At 36.2% G+C, this 17,131-nt stretch overlaps 1 protein-coding gene and 1 pseudogene across 1 annotated transcript; one reads left to right on the plus strand and one right to left on the minus strand.

Annotated features, from left to right (window-relative positions):
* The window catches only part of LOC133682452 (uncharacterized), a 213,147-nt pseudogene that overhangs the window by 131,357 nt on the left and 64,659 nt on the right, over positions 1 to 17,131 (plus strand).
* On the minus strand, positions 4,438 to 5,992 carry LOC133681458 (protein DMR6-LIKE OXYGENASE 2-like). Its single transcript, XM_062104507.1, has 4 exons — positions 5,705 to 5,992; positions 5,358 to 5,626; positions 4,955 to 5,285; positions 4,438 to 4,803 (listed from the first exon to the last, which is right to left on the minus strand). Exons 1-4 carry the CDS (start codon positions 5,882 to 5,884, stop codon positions 4,555 to 4,557), a joined length of 1,029 nt encoding a protein of 342 aa, XP_061960491.1. The 5' UTR covers positions 5,885 to 5,992; the 3' UTR covers positions 4,438 to 4,554.

The following is a 17,131-nucleotide window of genomic DNA, read 5'->3' on the forward strand; positions in this document are numbered from 1 at the left end:
AGAGATAAATATTCAAAATATAAATTGATGTTTCATTTCCATGATCAGTTTCAATGTGTGCTTACGACCAATGTTTAATTAAATTTCATTTGATAGTTTTCTCTTTTCTTTTGCTTTAGCCTAGATAACGTCCAAACCCCCTCTCCTTCAAATTACATATCATCTAGCATAAAAATTTGTCTTGAACCTTCCTCATGGGATTGACCCTTGCTTGCTCTATACTATCTTGTGTGTTGTGTTTGAAGCTAGGATAATTAATTTGTGCGACTGTGACATCGCAACAATATCATATGAGAAAAAGGTGGAAACCACCTAACTGTTCCACCTGCGGTTTGCCCTTGTCCTAACGATGGTCTGATCTCGGCTGCACCACCTAAGACATCAATGCCAAATCAGTATATTTGCATCCTCAAATCAAATTCATCGTCATACTTATTTCAAGTGTTCCACATTTTACACCATCATACATTGAAATTGTTACAAGTTCGGAACACATAGTTTGGCAACACAAAATTCGGTAGTGAATGCTAATTCGCTGTAGAGAACTCAGTTGTGGCAGCCAATCACAAATTCACTACAGACAATACCACTTCGGCAGCAAATCACAAATTTGATGCAGCACATATAATTTAGCAGCGAATGCTAATTCACTACAAACAACTCAGTTTCAACAATAAATCACAAATTCGCTGCATAAATACAACTTCGACATCGAATCACAAATTCGCTGCAGAACACACAATTCGGCAGTGAATGCTAATTCACTACATACAACTTAGTTTCGGCATCAAATCCAAACAACTAAACTTTGACAACGAATCATAGGTTTGCTGCAGCACACACAATTCGGTAGTGAATGCTAATTCACTACATATAACTCAGCTGCGACAGTGAATCACAAATCCATTGCAAATAATTCAACTTCCACATCGAATCACAAATTCACTGCAGAACGCACAATTCAGCAGCGAATGCTAATTCACTGTAGATAACTCAGTTTCGGCAACGAATCCAGACAACTCAACTTCGGCAGCGAATCACATATTATCTGCAGCATCCACAATTCAACAGCGAATGCTAATTCACTGTAGACAACTCAGTTTCGGCAGCAAATCACAATCTCACTACAGACAATACAAGTTCGGCAGTGAATCACAAATTTGTTACAGACAATACCACTTTGGCTGCGAATCACAAATTCGCTGCATAACACATAATTTGTCATTAGGTTCCAGCAAGGTCACATGATTTCAGCATGAACACACACATGCTTGCAATAATCAATCCCAGCACATGAACTGTCACTAATATCAGCATAATACACACATGCAATAATCAATTCCAACACATAATATTTCATCAAATTCAAGCAGAACACACACGTTGAAACCAACGATTCTAGCATATAATCTTTCATCAAATCCTAGCATAACACACACATGCATGTTGTCCAACGCCATAGCTAAGACTGACCCTCTACCATGATTTGTTCTTTCCATTTTATGCATTTTTCTTTGTTAGATGTTCTGGAAATTTCAGTTTCCTTCACAACTAGCTCAGGTCTTCTCTTAAGATCTCAACTCTCCCTCACACGTTCACAAGCCACTCTTTACTGGTTTGGTTTAGGTTTTTGTTGGGAAGGAGGAAGAGAAGAGCAACATGCAACTATTGCAGACAGCTTTGGGAAGAGGAAGGGTCACCTTCTCTCTCTCTCCTTGCATTTATACTCCCCATTAAATAAGGTGGGGTGTTTGGGGTTGGTTTAGATGCGTTCTTGTCCCTATTTTGGTCTGTCCAAAATTGGTTTTAGCCCTTCCTCTTAGCTCCTTAAGACAATCTGGTTTGTTTCCTAAACTTTTAATTAGACTAAGTTGTTGCCGATTCAAAAATCGGTAGCGAAAATTGAGTTAGAAATCAGTAGTGAAAACTACATCGCTGCTAATTCAGAAATCAGTAGTGAAAATTGCATTGCTGTCAATTAAAAAATTGGCAGCGAAAATTATGGCATTGCCGATTCAAAAATCAGCAGTCAAAAACTGCATTGTTGATGATTCAGAAATCAGCAGCGAAAAACTGTATCGCTGCCGATTCAGAAATCAGCAGCGAAAAACTATGTCGCTGCCGATTCAGAAATCGGCAGCGATGGAGTCATTCTGACTTTACTTGTCTTTTTTTGTGTTTACATATAATATCATGTTATAGCTATTTCTTAAATCACCTTTGGAATGTTTGATCGGTTAATGATTAGCTTCGGTTAATGGCATCCTAAGTGGATGATCGAATTGACAAATGATTAGCTTTGACTAATGGCATCGTAAGAGGATAACCCAAATGAATAAACGATTAGCTTCAGCTAATGGCATCCTAAGAGGATTGCCAGATTTGAGAGTTATGAGTTATTTTCAAGAATTGATGCGTTCATGGGTACTATGTTTTGTATATACCAAGTATATGAAAGAACAATTATTGTTATGCTTTAAACAGAGAATAGTGTTACTTTGGTTAACGTATTCTAGATGGATGATTGGGTTTGAGTATTGTAATTAGCCTCAATAATTGACGAATTATTAAGGGTGGTATTTACATAAGTAAGGAAAATGAAAGAATTATGCTCTTTTGGTCCATGAATGAAATGTGACGTTAATATTGCTTTATTATGTTCTTAAATTGCTTATAATGCTTGAAATTACCTTGTGTTGTAACAGGGACATCATACCAACATGGTGCATAAGAAAATTCGTTTGGCGGCTCACACATTTTGAAAAAAAAACTATGTATTCACATGTTATGAGTGATATGAGTTCTGTATGAACAGACATGTTAATCGCTCAATTAGTCGTCCGACCCCTTTTGTAAAAACTTGTAATGAAAAATCAAAGTGGAACATAGATGTGTATGTGCGAACATGTAGATATGATGTGTATGAATATACGTATGTGGAATTCTTCGGGTCTGTTTGGTATTGTGGTTGTCGTTGTGGTTGTGGTTTGAAAAAAGTTGTTTTATAAAAAGTACTTTTAGTTGAGGTTGGTTTGAAAAAATATATATTTGGTTAAAATTGTGGTTGAAATTGAGGTTGACCAAAAAGTAGTTTGATGTGTTTGGTTAAGAATGCTTTTAAAATTGAGGCTATAAAATAATTTTAAAAAATATATATTAGTATTGATGGTTTTTAATTTAAATATTGTTGATTTAACTACTGCTAGTACATCATGAAATAAATTATATAGTGCTATTGAATAATGTTAAACACTAGATTTTTAAATAAAACACGATACCTGAAATTTTTTTTTGATATTTTTTAGATATTAGATAATTAAAAAAAAACAATGACAAGTTTCGAAAAGGTCGATGGAAAAAAAATGTGAACTGCTGATGGAAACAAAAGGATGATGAGAAGCAGGTCAGGGAGAACATGAAAAGCAGGTATGACATGCTTTTGATGAACCTGCGGTTAGGCCACAATTATTAAATGGGTCTCACATTTTTAACCAGTGTTTTATTGTTTTCCAAACAACCATTGACTGTGGTTACGCCATACCACACTTTTTACCACAAAAACAAACAGCCTTTCTTATGAGGATGTTAGGTTGTGAAATTACATGAGGTCAACATAACGAAAGTACTAGTTGAGTAACTTGTCATTCAACACTCTTATATGAACTCGTGATAATAACAAGGCTAGAACAGGAATGTGAATTTATTAGTATGTCAATATGGTGTAATGTAAACCTATGAGTATGAAAATATAATATTATGGGCATTTGTATTGAGAATCCGTTTTATAAGAATATTGATTATTCTACGTAGATTGTGTCTTGTTAATGAATGAAATGAAATTATAAATCTGCAGAATAATATGGTGAAAAACATCCAAAACCTGACAAAAACAAAATCCATTGATTTTAGTCTTGAAAAAGTCAGGTCGTTATAGGAACACCAGACCCGAGACACAATTACGCCCGTGTATTATCATCAATGATGGAGGGTAGCCCTACCTGTTGGGATATTGAGTTTTAACTTATGTTTTTGAGTTTAATTTATTATTTTTAGTTGAGTTTAGTTATTAACTTGATAATATTTTATTTTGAACTTCAGTTTTGTTTTTGTGGGCATTTGGCCTAATTGTTAGTTGTCTTAAGGTTTTCTTATTTAAGCATAGTTTTAAATAATAGAGTTGTAAACTTTTCCAACCCTCTTTCTCTTCTCCTTTTCAGAATCTGTTCTCCTTCTTCAGCTTTTTTTTTCTTCTGCTTCTTGGCTTCTTCTTTCTTTTCTCTTGCTTCTTTCAATTTTTGTTTATTGTCCCGCATCAATTGCTACCAACCAGTCTTAATATATTATAGCTACAAGACCGATTACTTATAAATTATTTTTAGTGATTATTCGACATCAAAACAATAAGCTATGGCTCGCGCAGGCGCTAGCAGAAAACAGTTCCTTCAAAATATTCGTAACATTTGCAAACCATTATTCGGCCAAACCAAACATCCATATATTTTATTTGTTACAAGGATGTCAAAGGTACCAATATTGTATGTAAAGCTAGCATAGTTAAGCAGCTCCAGTAATCTTGAAAACGTTCAACCGGGCATCATCCACAGCTAATTCAACGTTGTCTTTGAACTCTCGGTATGTGAAATTTTTATAGATTGCTGGATGATCATTGTCTATCAATTCCTTAGCCGGTTCTATTGTAGCATCATCTGATGGATTGCAATAGGTGGCGATGGATAAACGATCCTTTTCACAAGTCACGATAACTCGATGGGGCAAGCTCTTGTATCGACGGTTGCTAAGTACCTGCAGATACAAAAACAATCAGATAACCACACATGTCGAAATAACTACTCAACGCAAAATCTCAAGCTGTCGTTGGGAGCACAAATCAGAAGATCCATGTTAGCTTAATCTAATCTCAACAATAGGATATAAGCAAATAACATAAACTCACCTGCAGTAGGTCACCGGTTAACACAATCAAGTGGTTTGGGCTAAGATTAACATTCATCCATTCCCCATCGTGTAGAATCTGAAGTCCATGAACATTCTGTTCCGACAAAATTGTGATTATGGTCGGGTCCGTATGGTCACGAAGTACACAAGTAAGCTCTGAATCTTCTTGTTTACGTGCTGGATAGAAGTTCATAGCTACTTTTTGTTCATGGTTGCTCAGTAGCTTCTTCTTTATGTAATCTCTTTCCAGGCCTAAACTCTCACATATGGCCTCGCCTAGTGCGAACTCCACCCTTTTAGCGCTTGTACTAAAATCAGTGACTCTTTCCCTATACATAACCATGCCAACATCAAGATGGGAAGAGGAGAAAAAAGAGACTATTTGAAGGGCATTTGTTTACCTGAATGAGGGAGGAATTGAAGGCCATTGATTTGCATAATCTCCAATAAGACAAGAAACATATGCCAGTTCCCTTACGAGAGAGACATTTTCGCCGGTAGTATAAGCACGAAAGTACTCGATGGGCTTGCGAGGTTCAGTATTGTCAAATTTTCCAGGTTTAGGAGTGTAAAATTTCAACTTTTCTCGCTCTGGCCATCTGAAGAAATCCATTGTTGCACCGCCCAGGAAGTTGTTGAAAACGGTCTCTGGAATTCCATGGTTCTTCACCTGTAAATTGCTGGAAGGTAAATCAAATCTAATCACGACTTAAAATATATGTGGGAAAAGGGGGAATTAAGAACTTACGATGAAGGCACCATAGTGTTGACATGCATGGCCAATTTGTTTAACGATTTGAGGGCGGCGAGGACCCTGAAGTCCCTCCACGTCAACGACAGGGATGAAGCCATCAGCTGATATCTCAACCCCAACCGATACAAGCTCATCACTATGAACAAGTTTTAACGGATCAGTAGGGGAAGACATGGCCGCTATTTGATCAGTCTGCGAGTGTTACTGATCTGGTAGCAGTACTGGTCAGTGTTCTTAAGTTTAATTTTATGGCTGCTAGAAGGAGATGATCGTTTGGTTTATTTATCTGTGTTTCTTGGAATTTAGTCGTTTATTGTAGATGAATGGATAATGGGATAAGACTTGGTGGCCACAAGTATGCTATCCACGGAGTTGCCACACGAATTCGTTAGGTAATGATATCATCCAAGGAGATGATTTTGATCCCATTGGAATTTTTTTTTTAACGTTATGAATAACGATGCCTTTTTGTTTTTTTTTTTTTGTTTTAGTTAGCATGGTAAGTAACGGGGAAATCTTCAGTACTTCAATGAATAAGAGATTGACACGTGTAATTTGGATCCAATTCACTTGGAGTGCGAGTGAATATTCAAGGAAAGTGCATTAAAGCAATACAAGTGAATTTGATTCCAATCATGCGTTTCAATCTCTTAATGTAGTGTCTATTTCGTGAGTATTGGATATTTTCCCATGAGGAACCATCAATTAGTTCATTCTAAAAATTAAAGAAGCTATCCATCGCTGATTATTATATACCATATTTACGTAAGGTGGATTCTTAGGAAACTTGAATTATAAAAACATTCATGTGACTTGTCCATTTACATAAAAAAAAAATTAAAATTTTACGAAATATACTTGCATTTTACATAAAAGCTGTATATTTGATTGATCTTATGTAAATCATCTATTTATATCAAAATCTACAAAATTATGCAATATATAACTTGATGTCGAATTGTTGTTGTAATTAACATGTCTATTTGTTGCAAAAAACTAAGCTTATTGGGAATTTTTTAAAAATTCAATGTTTTTCTTAAATTTATTTGTGTTTACATGATTTATGAAAAAATGGACTATTTTACAAAATATACTTCCATTTTACATAAAAATTATGTACTTGATATTGATATGGTTGGGTAAACCTAATAAAACCCAAGATAGAATCCAAGAGGTTCCCAAAATACCCTTACTAGGCCAAGAGTCAGAGTAAACAGAGAGTTGACCTAAAGAGTAAGTTATAGGATACGACACAAATACCTAACGTATAAATATTTAGCTCAACAAACATTTGGACTGTTAGTGTCTCGTTTTTGAACTATTACTGTCTTACCTCTCATCATATATTTAACTATATCTGGAGTTACAAAACTCTGATTCAAATGAGATTAGTCTCGTTGGAAAGCTAAGACATGAGGCTACGAGTTCTCGAAAGAAAGGAGAACCCAGTTCTGCCTCTAAGACAGTCAAAAGTGCTCATCAACAAACACTTGGACAGTTACTGTCCAACTGTTACTGTCTCCTTTTTGAACTGCTACTGTCTGAGCTCTCCTCAGATTTTTAACTGTATCTAGAGTTATAAAACTCTTAGTCAAACGAGATTAGTCTCGTTGGAAAGCTGAGAAATGAAGCTACAAGTTCTTTAAAGAAAGGAGAACCCAGTTCTGCCTCTAAGACAGTCAAAAGTTCTCATCAACAAACATTTGGACAGTTACTGTCCCGTTTTCGAACTGTTACTGTCTGACCTCTCCTCGGATTTTTAACTATATCTGGAGTTATAAAACTCTGATTCATTCGAGATTAATCTCGTTGGAAAACTAAGACATGAGGCTACGAGTTCTCTAAAGAAAACAGAACCTAGTTCTGCCTTTAAGACAATCAAAAGTGCTCATCAACAAACACTTGCACAGTTATTTTCCAACTGTTACCGTCTCCTTTTTGAACTGTTACTGTCTTACCTCTCGTTATATTTTTAACTATATCTGGAGTTATAGAACTCCGATTTATTCGAGATTAGTCTCATTGGAAAGCTGAGACATGAGGCTACGAGTTCTCTGAAGAAAGGAGAACCCAGTTCTGGCTCAAAGATAGTCAAAAGTTCTCATCAACAAACATTTGGACAATTACTATCCCATTTTTGAACTGTTACTGTTTGACCTCTCCTCGGATTTTTAACTATATCTAGAGTTATAGAACTTTGATTCAAGCAAGATTAGTCTCGTTGGAAAGCTAAGACATGAGCCTACAAGTTCTCTCAAGAAAGAAGAACCAAGTTCTGCCTTTAAGATAGTTAAAAGTTCCCATCAACAAACATTTGGACTGTTACTGTCCATCTGTTACTGTCTCTTTTTTGAACTGTTACTGTCTGACCTCTCCTTAGATTTTTAACTATATCTAAAGTTATAGAACTCCGATTGAAGGGAGATTAGTCTTGTTGGAAAGCTAAAACATGAGGCTACTAGTTCTCTGAGTAAAGGAGAGCCCATTTCTACCTCTAAGACACACAAAATTGCTCATTAACAAATAGTTGGACTGTTACTATGTCATTTTTTAAATGATACCGTGTGACCTCTCCTTAGATTTTTAACTGTATCTAGAGATATAAAACTCCGATTCAAGCGAAATTAGTCTCGTTGAAAAGCTAAGACATGAGGTTACGACTTCTTTGAAGAAAGGAGAACCCATTTCTGCATCTAAGACAGTCAAAAGTGCTCATCAACAACCACTTGGATAGTTACTGTCCAACCGTTTCTGTCTCCTTTTTGAACTGTTACTGTGTGAGCTCTCCTCAGATTTTTAACTGTATCTAGAGTTATAAAACTCTGATTCAAGTGAGATTAGTCTAGTTGGAAAGCTAAGACATGATGCTACAAGTTCTCTGAATAATAGAGAACCCAGTTCTGCCTCTAAAATAGTCAAAATTGCTCATCAACAAACACTTGGACTGTTACTGTCTCCTTTTTGAAGTGTTCCTGTCTGACCTCTTCTCAGATTTTTAACTATATCTAGAGTTATAGAACATTGATTCAAGCACGATTAGTCTCATTGGAAAGCTAAGACATGAGGCTACAAGTTTTGTGAAGAAAGTAGAACCCGTTTCTGCCTCTGAGACAGTCAAAAGTTCTTATCAACAAACATTTGGACTGTTAGTGTCTCGTTTTTGAACTGTTACTGTCTGACCTCTCCTCGGATTTTTAACAATATCTAGAGTTATAGATCTCCGATTCAAGCAAGATTAGTCTCGTTGGAAAGCTAAGACATGAGGCTACGAGTTCTCTAAAGAAAGTAGAACCCAGTTCTGCCTCTAAGACAGTCAAAAGTGCTCATCAACAAACACTTGGACAATTACTGTCCAACTATTACTGTCTCCTTTTTAAACTATTACTGTCAGACCTCTCCTTATATTTTTAACTGTATCTAGAGTTATAAAACTCTGATTCAAGCGAGATTAGTCTGGTTGGAAAGCTAAGACATGATGCTACAAGTTCTCTGAAGAAAAGAGAACTCAGTTCTGCATCTAAAATAGTCAAAATTGCTCAGCAACAAACACTTGGACTGTTAATGTCTCCTTTTTGAACTGTTCCAGTCTGACCTCTTCTCAGATTTTTAACTATATCTAGAGTTATAGAATATTGATTCAAGCAAGATTAGTCTCATTGGAAAGCTAAGACATGAGGCTACAAGTTCTGTGAAGAAAGTAGAACCCACTTCTGCTTCTAAGAAAGATGAAAATGCTCATCAACAAATATTTGGACTGTTACTATCTCGTTTTTTAACTATTACTGTCTTACCTATCCTCATATTTTTAACTATATCTGGAGTTACAGAACTCTGATTCAAGTGAGATTAGTCTCATTGGAAAACTAAGACATAAGGCTACGAGTTCTCTGGAAAGAAGAACCCAGTTCTGCCTCTAAGACAGCCAAAAGTGCTCATCAATAAACATTTGGAATGTTACTGTCCAACTATTACTATCTCATTTTTGAACTATTACTGTCTGAGCGCTCCTTCGATTTTTAACTACATCTAGAGTTATAGAACTTCAATTTAAGCGAGATTAGTCTCGTTGGAAAGCTAAGACATGAGGCTGCAAGTTCTCTCAAGAAAAAAGAACCCAGTTCTGCCCCTAAGACAGTCAAAAGTTCTCATCAACAAACATTTGGACAGTTACTGTCTTGTTTTTGAACAGTTACTGTCTTACCTCTCGTTATATTTTTAACTATATCTGGAGTTATAGAACTCCGATTCATTCGAGATTAGTCTCCTTGGAAAGGTAAGACATGAGGTTAGAAGTTCTCTAAAGAAAGGAGAACCCATTTCTACCTCTAAAACAATCAAAATTGCTCCTCAACAAACATTTGGACTGTTAGTGTCTCGTTTTTGAACTATTACTATCTTACCTCTCATCATATATTTAACTATATCTGGAGTTACAAAACTCTGATTCAAATGAGATTAGTCTCGTTGGAAAGCTAAGACATGAGGCTACGAGTTCTCGAAAGAAAGGAGAACCCAGTTCTGCCTCTAAGACAGTCAAAAGTGCTCATCAACAAACACTTGGACAGTTACTGTCCAACTGTTACTGTCTCCTTTTTGAACTGCTACTGTCTGAGCTCTCCTCAGATTTTTAACTGTATCTAGAGTTATAAAACTCTTAGTCAAACGAGATTAGTCTCGTTGGAAAGCTGAGAAATGAAGCTACAAGTTCTTTAAAGAAAGGAGAACCCATTTCTACCTCTAAAACAATCAAAATTGCTCCTCAACAAACATTTGGACTGTTAGTGTCTCGTTTTTGAACTATTACTGTCTTACCTCTCATCATATATTTAACTATATCTGGAGTTACAAAACTCTGATTCAAATGAGATTAGTCTCGTTGGAAAGCTAAGACATGAGGCTACGAGTTCTCGAAAGAAAGGAGAACCCAGTTCTGCCTCTAAGACAGTCAAAAGTGCTCATCAACAAACACTTGGACAGTTACTGTCCAACTGTTACTGTCTCCTTTTTGAACTGCTACTGTCTGAGCTCTCCTCAGATTTTTAACTGTATCTAGAGTTATAAAACTCTTAGTCAAACGAGATTAGTCTCGTTGGAAAGCTGAGAAATGAAGCTACAAGTTCTTTAAAGAAAGGAGAACCCAGTTCTGCCTCTAAGACAGTCAAAAGTTCTCATCAACAAACATTTGGACAGTTACTGTCCCGTTTTCGAACTGTTACTGTCTGACCTCTCCTCGGATTTTTAACTATATCTGGAGTTATAAAACTCTGATTCATTCGAGATTAATCTCGTTGGAAAACTAAGACATGAGGCTACGAGTTCTCTAAAGAAAAGAGAACCTAGTTCTGCCTTTAAGACAGTCAAAAGTGCTCATCAACAAACACTTGGACAGTTATTTTCCAACTGTTACCGTCTCCTTTTTGAACTGTTACTGTCTTACCTCTCGTTATATTTTTAACTATATCTGGAGTTATAGAACTCCGATTTATTCGAGATTAGTCTCATTGGAAAGCTGAGACATGAGGCTACGAGTTCTCTGAAGAAAGGAGAACCCAGTTCTGGCTCAAAGATAGTCAAAAGTTCTCATCAACAAACATTTGGACAATTACTATCCCATTTTTGAACTGTTACTGTTTGACCTCTCCTCGGATTTTTAACTATATCTAGAGTTATAGAACTTTGATTCAAGCAAGATTAGTCTCGTTGGAAAGCTAAGACATGAGCCTACAAGTTCTCTCAAGAAAGAAGAACCAAGTTCTGCCTTTAAGATAGTTAAAAGTTCCCATCAACAAACATTTGGACTGTTACTGTCCATCTGTTACTGTCTCTTTTTTGAACTGTTACTGTCTGACCTCTCCTTAGATTTTTAACTATATCTAAAGTTATAGAACTCCGATTGAAGGGAGATTAGTCTTGTTGGAAAGCTAAAACATGAGGCTACTAGTTCTCTGAGTAAAGGAGAGCCCATTTCTACCTCTAAGACACACAAAATTGCTCATTAACAAATAGTTGGACTGTTACTATGTCATTTTTTAAATGATACCGTGTGACCTCTCCTTAGATTTTTAACTGTATCTAGAGATATAAAACTCCGATTCAAGCGAAATTAGTCTCGTTGAAAAGCTAAGACATGAGGTTACGACTTCTTTGAAGAAAGGAGAACCCATTTCTGCATCTAAGACAGTCAAAAGTGCTCATCAACAACCACTTGGATAGTTACTGTCCAACCGTTTCTGTCTCCTTTTTGAACTGTTACTGTGTGAGCTCTCCTCAGATTTTTAACTGTATCTAGAGTTATAAAACTCTGATTCAAGTGAGATTAGTCTAGTTGGAAAGCTAAGACATGATGCTACAAGTTCTCTGAATAATAGAGAACCCAGTTCTGCCTCTAAAATAGTCAAAATTGCTCATCAACAAACACTTGGACTGTTACTGTCTCCTTTTTGAAGTGTTCCTGTCTGACCTCTTCTCAGATTTTTAACTATATCTAGAGTTATAGAACATTGATTCAAGCACGATTAGTCTCATTGGAAAGCTAAGACATGAGGCTACAAGTTTTGTGAAGAAAGTAGAACCCGTTTCTGCCTCTGAGACAGTCAAAAGTTCTTATCAACAAACATTTGGACTGTTAGTGTCTCGTTTTTGAACTGTTACTGTCTGACCTCTCCTCGGATTTTTAACAATATCTAGAGTTATAGATCTCCGATTCAAGCAAGATTAGTCTCGTTGGAAAGCTAAGACATGAGGCTACGAGTTCTCTAAAGAAAGTAGAACCCAGTTCTGCCTCTAAGACAGTCAAAAGTGCTCATCAACAAACACTTGGACAATTACTGTCCAACTATTACTGTCTCCTTTTTAAACTATTACTGTCAGACCTCTCCTTATATTTTTAACTGTATCTAGAGTTATAAAACTCTGATTCAAGCGAGATTAGTCTGGTTGGAAAGCTAAGACATGATGCTACAAGTTCTCTGAAGAAAAGAGAACTCAGTTCTGCATCTAAAATAGTCAAAATTGCTCAGCAACAAACACTTGGACTGTTAATGTCTCCTTTTTGAACTGTTCCAGTCTGACCTCTTCTCAGATTTTTAACTATATCTAGAGTTATAGAATATTGATTCAAGCAAGATTAGTCTCATTGGAAAGCTAAGACATGAGGCTACAAGTTCTGTGAAGAAAGTAGAACCCACTTCTGCTTCTAAGAAAGATGAAAATGCTCATCAACAAATATTTGGACTGTTACTATCTCGTTTTTTAACTATTACTGTCTTACCTATCCTCATATTTTTAACTATATCTGGAGTTACAGAACTCTGATTCAAGTGAGATTAGTCTCATTGGAAAACTAAGACATAAGGCTACGAGTTCTCTGGAAAGAAGAACCCAGTTCTGCCTCTAAGACAGCCAAAAGTGCTCATCAATAAACATTTGGAATGTTACTGTCCAACTATTACTATCTCATTTTTGAACTATTACTGTCTGAGCGCTCCTTCGATTTTTAACTACATCTAGAGTTATAGAACTTCAATTTAAGCGAGATTAGTCTCGTTGGAAAGCTAAGACATGAGGCTGCAAGTTCTCTCAAGAAAAAAGAACCCAGTTCTGCCCCTAAGACAGTCAAAAGTTCTCATCAACAAACATTTGGACAGTTACTGTCTTGTTTTTGAACAGTTACTGTCTTACCTCTCGTTATATTTTTAACTATATCTGGAGTTATAGAACTCCGATTCATTCGAGATTAGTCTCCTTGGAAAGGTAAGACATGAGGTTAGAAGTTCTCTAAAGAAAGGAGAACCCATTTCTACCTCTAAAACAATCAAAATTGCTCCTCAACAAACATTTGGACTGTTAGTGTCTCGTTTTTGAACTATTACTATCTTACCTCTCATCATATATTTAACTATATCTGGAGTTACAAAACTCTGATTCAAATGAGATTAGTCTCGTTGGAAAGCTAAGACATGAGGCTACGAGTTCTCGAAAGAAAGGAGAACCCAGTTCTGCCTCTAAGACAGTCAAAAGTGCTCATCAACAAACACTTGGACAGTTACTGTCCAACTGTTACTGTCTCCTTTTTGAACTGCTACTGTCTGAGCTCTCCTCAGATTTTTAACTGTATCTAGAGTTATAAAACTCTTAGTCAAACGAGATTAGTCTCGTTGGAAAGCTGAGAAATGAAGCTACAAGTTCTTTAAAGAAAGGAGAACCCATTTCTACCTCTAAAACAATCAAAATTGCTCCTCAACAAACATTTGGACTGTTAGTGTCTCGTTTTTGAACTATTACTGTCTTACCTCTCATCATATATTTAACTATATCTGGAGTTACAAAACTCTGATTCAAATGAGATTAGTCTCGTTGGAAAGCTAAGACATGAGGCTACGAGTTCTCGAAAGAAAGGAGAACCCAGTTCTGCCTCTAAGACAGTCAAAAGTGCTCATCAACAAACACTTGGACAGTTACTGTCCAACTGTTACTGTCTCCTTTTTGAACTGCTACTGTCTGAGCTCTCCTCAGATTTTTAACTGTATCTAGAGTTATAAAACTCTTAGTCAAACGAGATTAGTCTCGTTGGAAAGCTGAGAAATGAAGCTACAAGTTCTTTAAAGAAAGGAGAACCCAGTTCTGCCTCTAAGACAGTCAAAAGTTCTCATCAACAAACATTTGGACAGTTACTGTCCCGTTTTCGAACTGTTACTGTCTGACCTCTCCTCGGATTTTTAACTATATCTGGAGTTATAAAACTCTGATTCATTCGAGATTAATCTCGTTGGAAAACTAAGACATGAGGCTACGAGTTCTCTAAAGAAAAGAGAACCTAGTTCTGCCTTTAAGACAGTCAAAAGTGCTCATCAACAAACACTTGGACAGTTATTTTCCAACTGTTACCGTCTCCTTTTTGAACTGTTACTGTCTTACCTCTCGTTATATTTTTAACTATATCTGGAGTTATAGAACTCCGATTTATTCGAGATTAGTCTCATTGGAAAGCTGAGACATGAGGCTACGAGTTCTCTGAAGAAAGGAGAACCCAGTTCTGGCTCAAAGATAGTCAAAAGTTCTCATCAACAAACATTTGGACAATTACTATCCCATTTTTGAACTGTTACTGTTTGACCTCTCCTCGGATTTTTAACTATATCTAGAGTTATAGAACTTTGATTCAAGCAAGATTAGTCTCGTTGGAAAGCTAAGACATGAGCCTACAAGTTCTCTCAAGAAAGAAGAACCAAGTTCTGCCTTTAAGATAGTTAAAAGTTCCCATCAACAAACATTTGGACTGTTACTGTCCATCTGTTACTGTCTCTTTTTTGAACTGTTACTGTCTGACCTCTCCTTAGATTTTTAACTATATCTAAAGTTATAGAACTCCGATTGAAGGGAGATTAGTCTTGTTGGAAAGCTAAAACATGAGGCTACTAGTTCTCTGAGTAAAGGAGAGCCCATTTCTACCTCTAAGACACACAAAATTGCTCATTAACAAATAGTTGGACTGTTACTATGTCATTTTTTAAATGATACCGTGTGACCTCTCCTTAGATTTTTAACTGTATCTAGAGATATAAAACTCCGATTCAAGCGAAATTAGTCTCGTTGAAAAGCTAAGACATGAGGTTACGACTTCTTTGAAGAAAGGAGAACCCATTTCTGCATCTAAGACAGTCAAAAGTGCTCATCAACAACCACTTGGATAGTTACTGTCCAACCGTTTCTGTCTCCTTTTTGAACTGTTACTGTGTGAGCTCTCCTCAGATTTTTAACTGTATCTAGAGTTATAAAACTCTGATTCAAGTGAGATTAGTCTAGTTGGAAAGCTAAGACATGATGCTACAAGTTCTCTGAATAATAGAGAACCCAGTTCTGCCTCTAAAATAGTCAAAATTGCTCATCAACAAACACTTGGACTGTTACTGTCTCCTTTTTGAAGTGTTCCTGTCTGACCTCTTCTCAGATTTTTAACTATATCTAGAGTTATAGAACATTGATTCAAGCACGATTAGTCTCATTGGAAAGCTAAGACATGAGGCTACAAGTTTTGTGAAGAAAGTAGAACCCGTTTCTGCCTCTGAGACAGTCAAAAGTTCTTATCAACAAACATTTGGACTGTTAGTGTCTCGTTTTTGAACTGTTACTGTCTGACCTCTCCTCGGATTTTTAACAATATCTAGAGTTATAGATCTCCGATTCAAGCAAGATTAGTCTCGTTGGAAAGCTAAGACATGAGGCTACGAGTTCTCTAAAGAAAGTAGAACCCAGTTCTGCCTCTAAGACAGTCAAAAGTGCTCATCAACAAACACTTGGACAATTACTGTCCAACTATTACTGTCTCCTTTTTAAACTATTACTGTCAGACCTCTCCTTATATTTTTAACTGTATCTAGAGTTATAAAACTCTGATTCAAGCGAGATTAGTCTGGTTGGAAAGCTAAGACATGATGCTACAAGTTCTCTGAAGAAAAGAGAACTCAGTTCTGCATCTAAAATAGTCAAAATTGCTCAGCAACAAACACTTGGACTGTTAATGTCTCCTTTTTGAACTGTTCCAGTCTGACCTCTTCTCAGATTTTTAACTATATCTAGAGTTATAGAATATTGATTCAAGCAAGATTAGTCTCGTTGGAAAGCTAAGACATGAGGCTACAAGTTCTGTGAAGAAAGTAGAACCCAATTCTGCTTCTAAGAAAGATGAAAATGCTCATCAACAAATATTTGGACTGTTACTATCTCGTTTTTTAACTATTACTGTCTTACCTATCCTCATATTTTTAACTATATCTGGAGTTACAGAACTCTGATTCAAGTGAGATTAGTCTCATTGGAAAACTAAGACATAAGGCTATGAGTTCTCTGGAAAGAAGAACCTAGTTCTGCCTCTAAGACAGTCAAAAGTGCTCATCAATAAACATTTGGAATGTTACTGTCCAACTATTACTATCTCATTTTTGAACTATTACTGTCTGAGCGCTCCTTCGATTTTTAACTACATCTAGAGTTATAGAACTTCAATTTAAGCGAGATTAGTCTCGTTGGAAAGCTAAGACATGAGCCTGTAAGTTCTCTCAAGAAAAAAGAACCCAGTTCTGCCCCTAAGACAGTCAAAAGTTCTCATCAACAAACATTTGGACAGTTACTGTCTTGTTTTTGAACAGTTACTGTCTTACCTCTCGTTATATTTTTAACTATATCTGGAGTTATAGAACTCCGATTCATTCGAGATTAGTCTCCTTGGAAAGGTAAGACATGAGGTTAGAAGTTCTCTAAAGAAAGGAGAACCCATTTCTACCTCTAAAACAATCAAAATTGCTCCTCAACAAACATTTGGACTGTTAGTGTCGTTTTTGAACTATTACTGTCTTACCTCTCATCATATATTTAACTATATCTGGAGTTACAAAACTCTGATTCAAATGAGATTAGTCTCGT

The sequence above is a fragment of the Populus nigra genome, chromosome 2 (assembly GCF_951802175.1).
Source record: "Populus nigra chromosome 2, ddPopNigr1.1, whole genome shotgun sequence".
Taxonomy (NCBI): domain Eukaryota; kingdom Viridiplantae; phylum Streptophyta; class Magnoliopsida; order Malpighiales; family Salicaceae; genus Populus; species Populus nigra.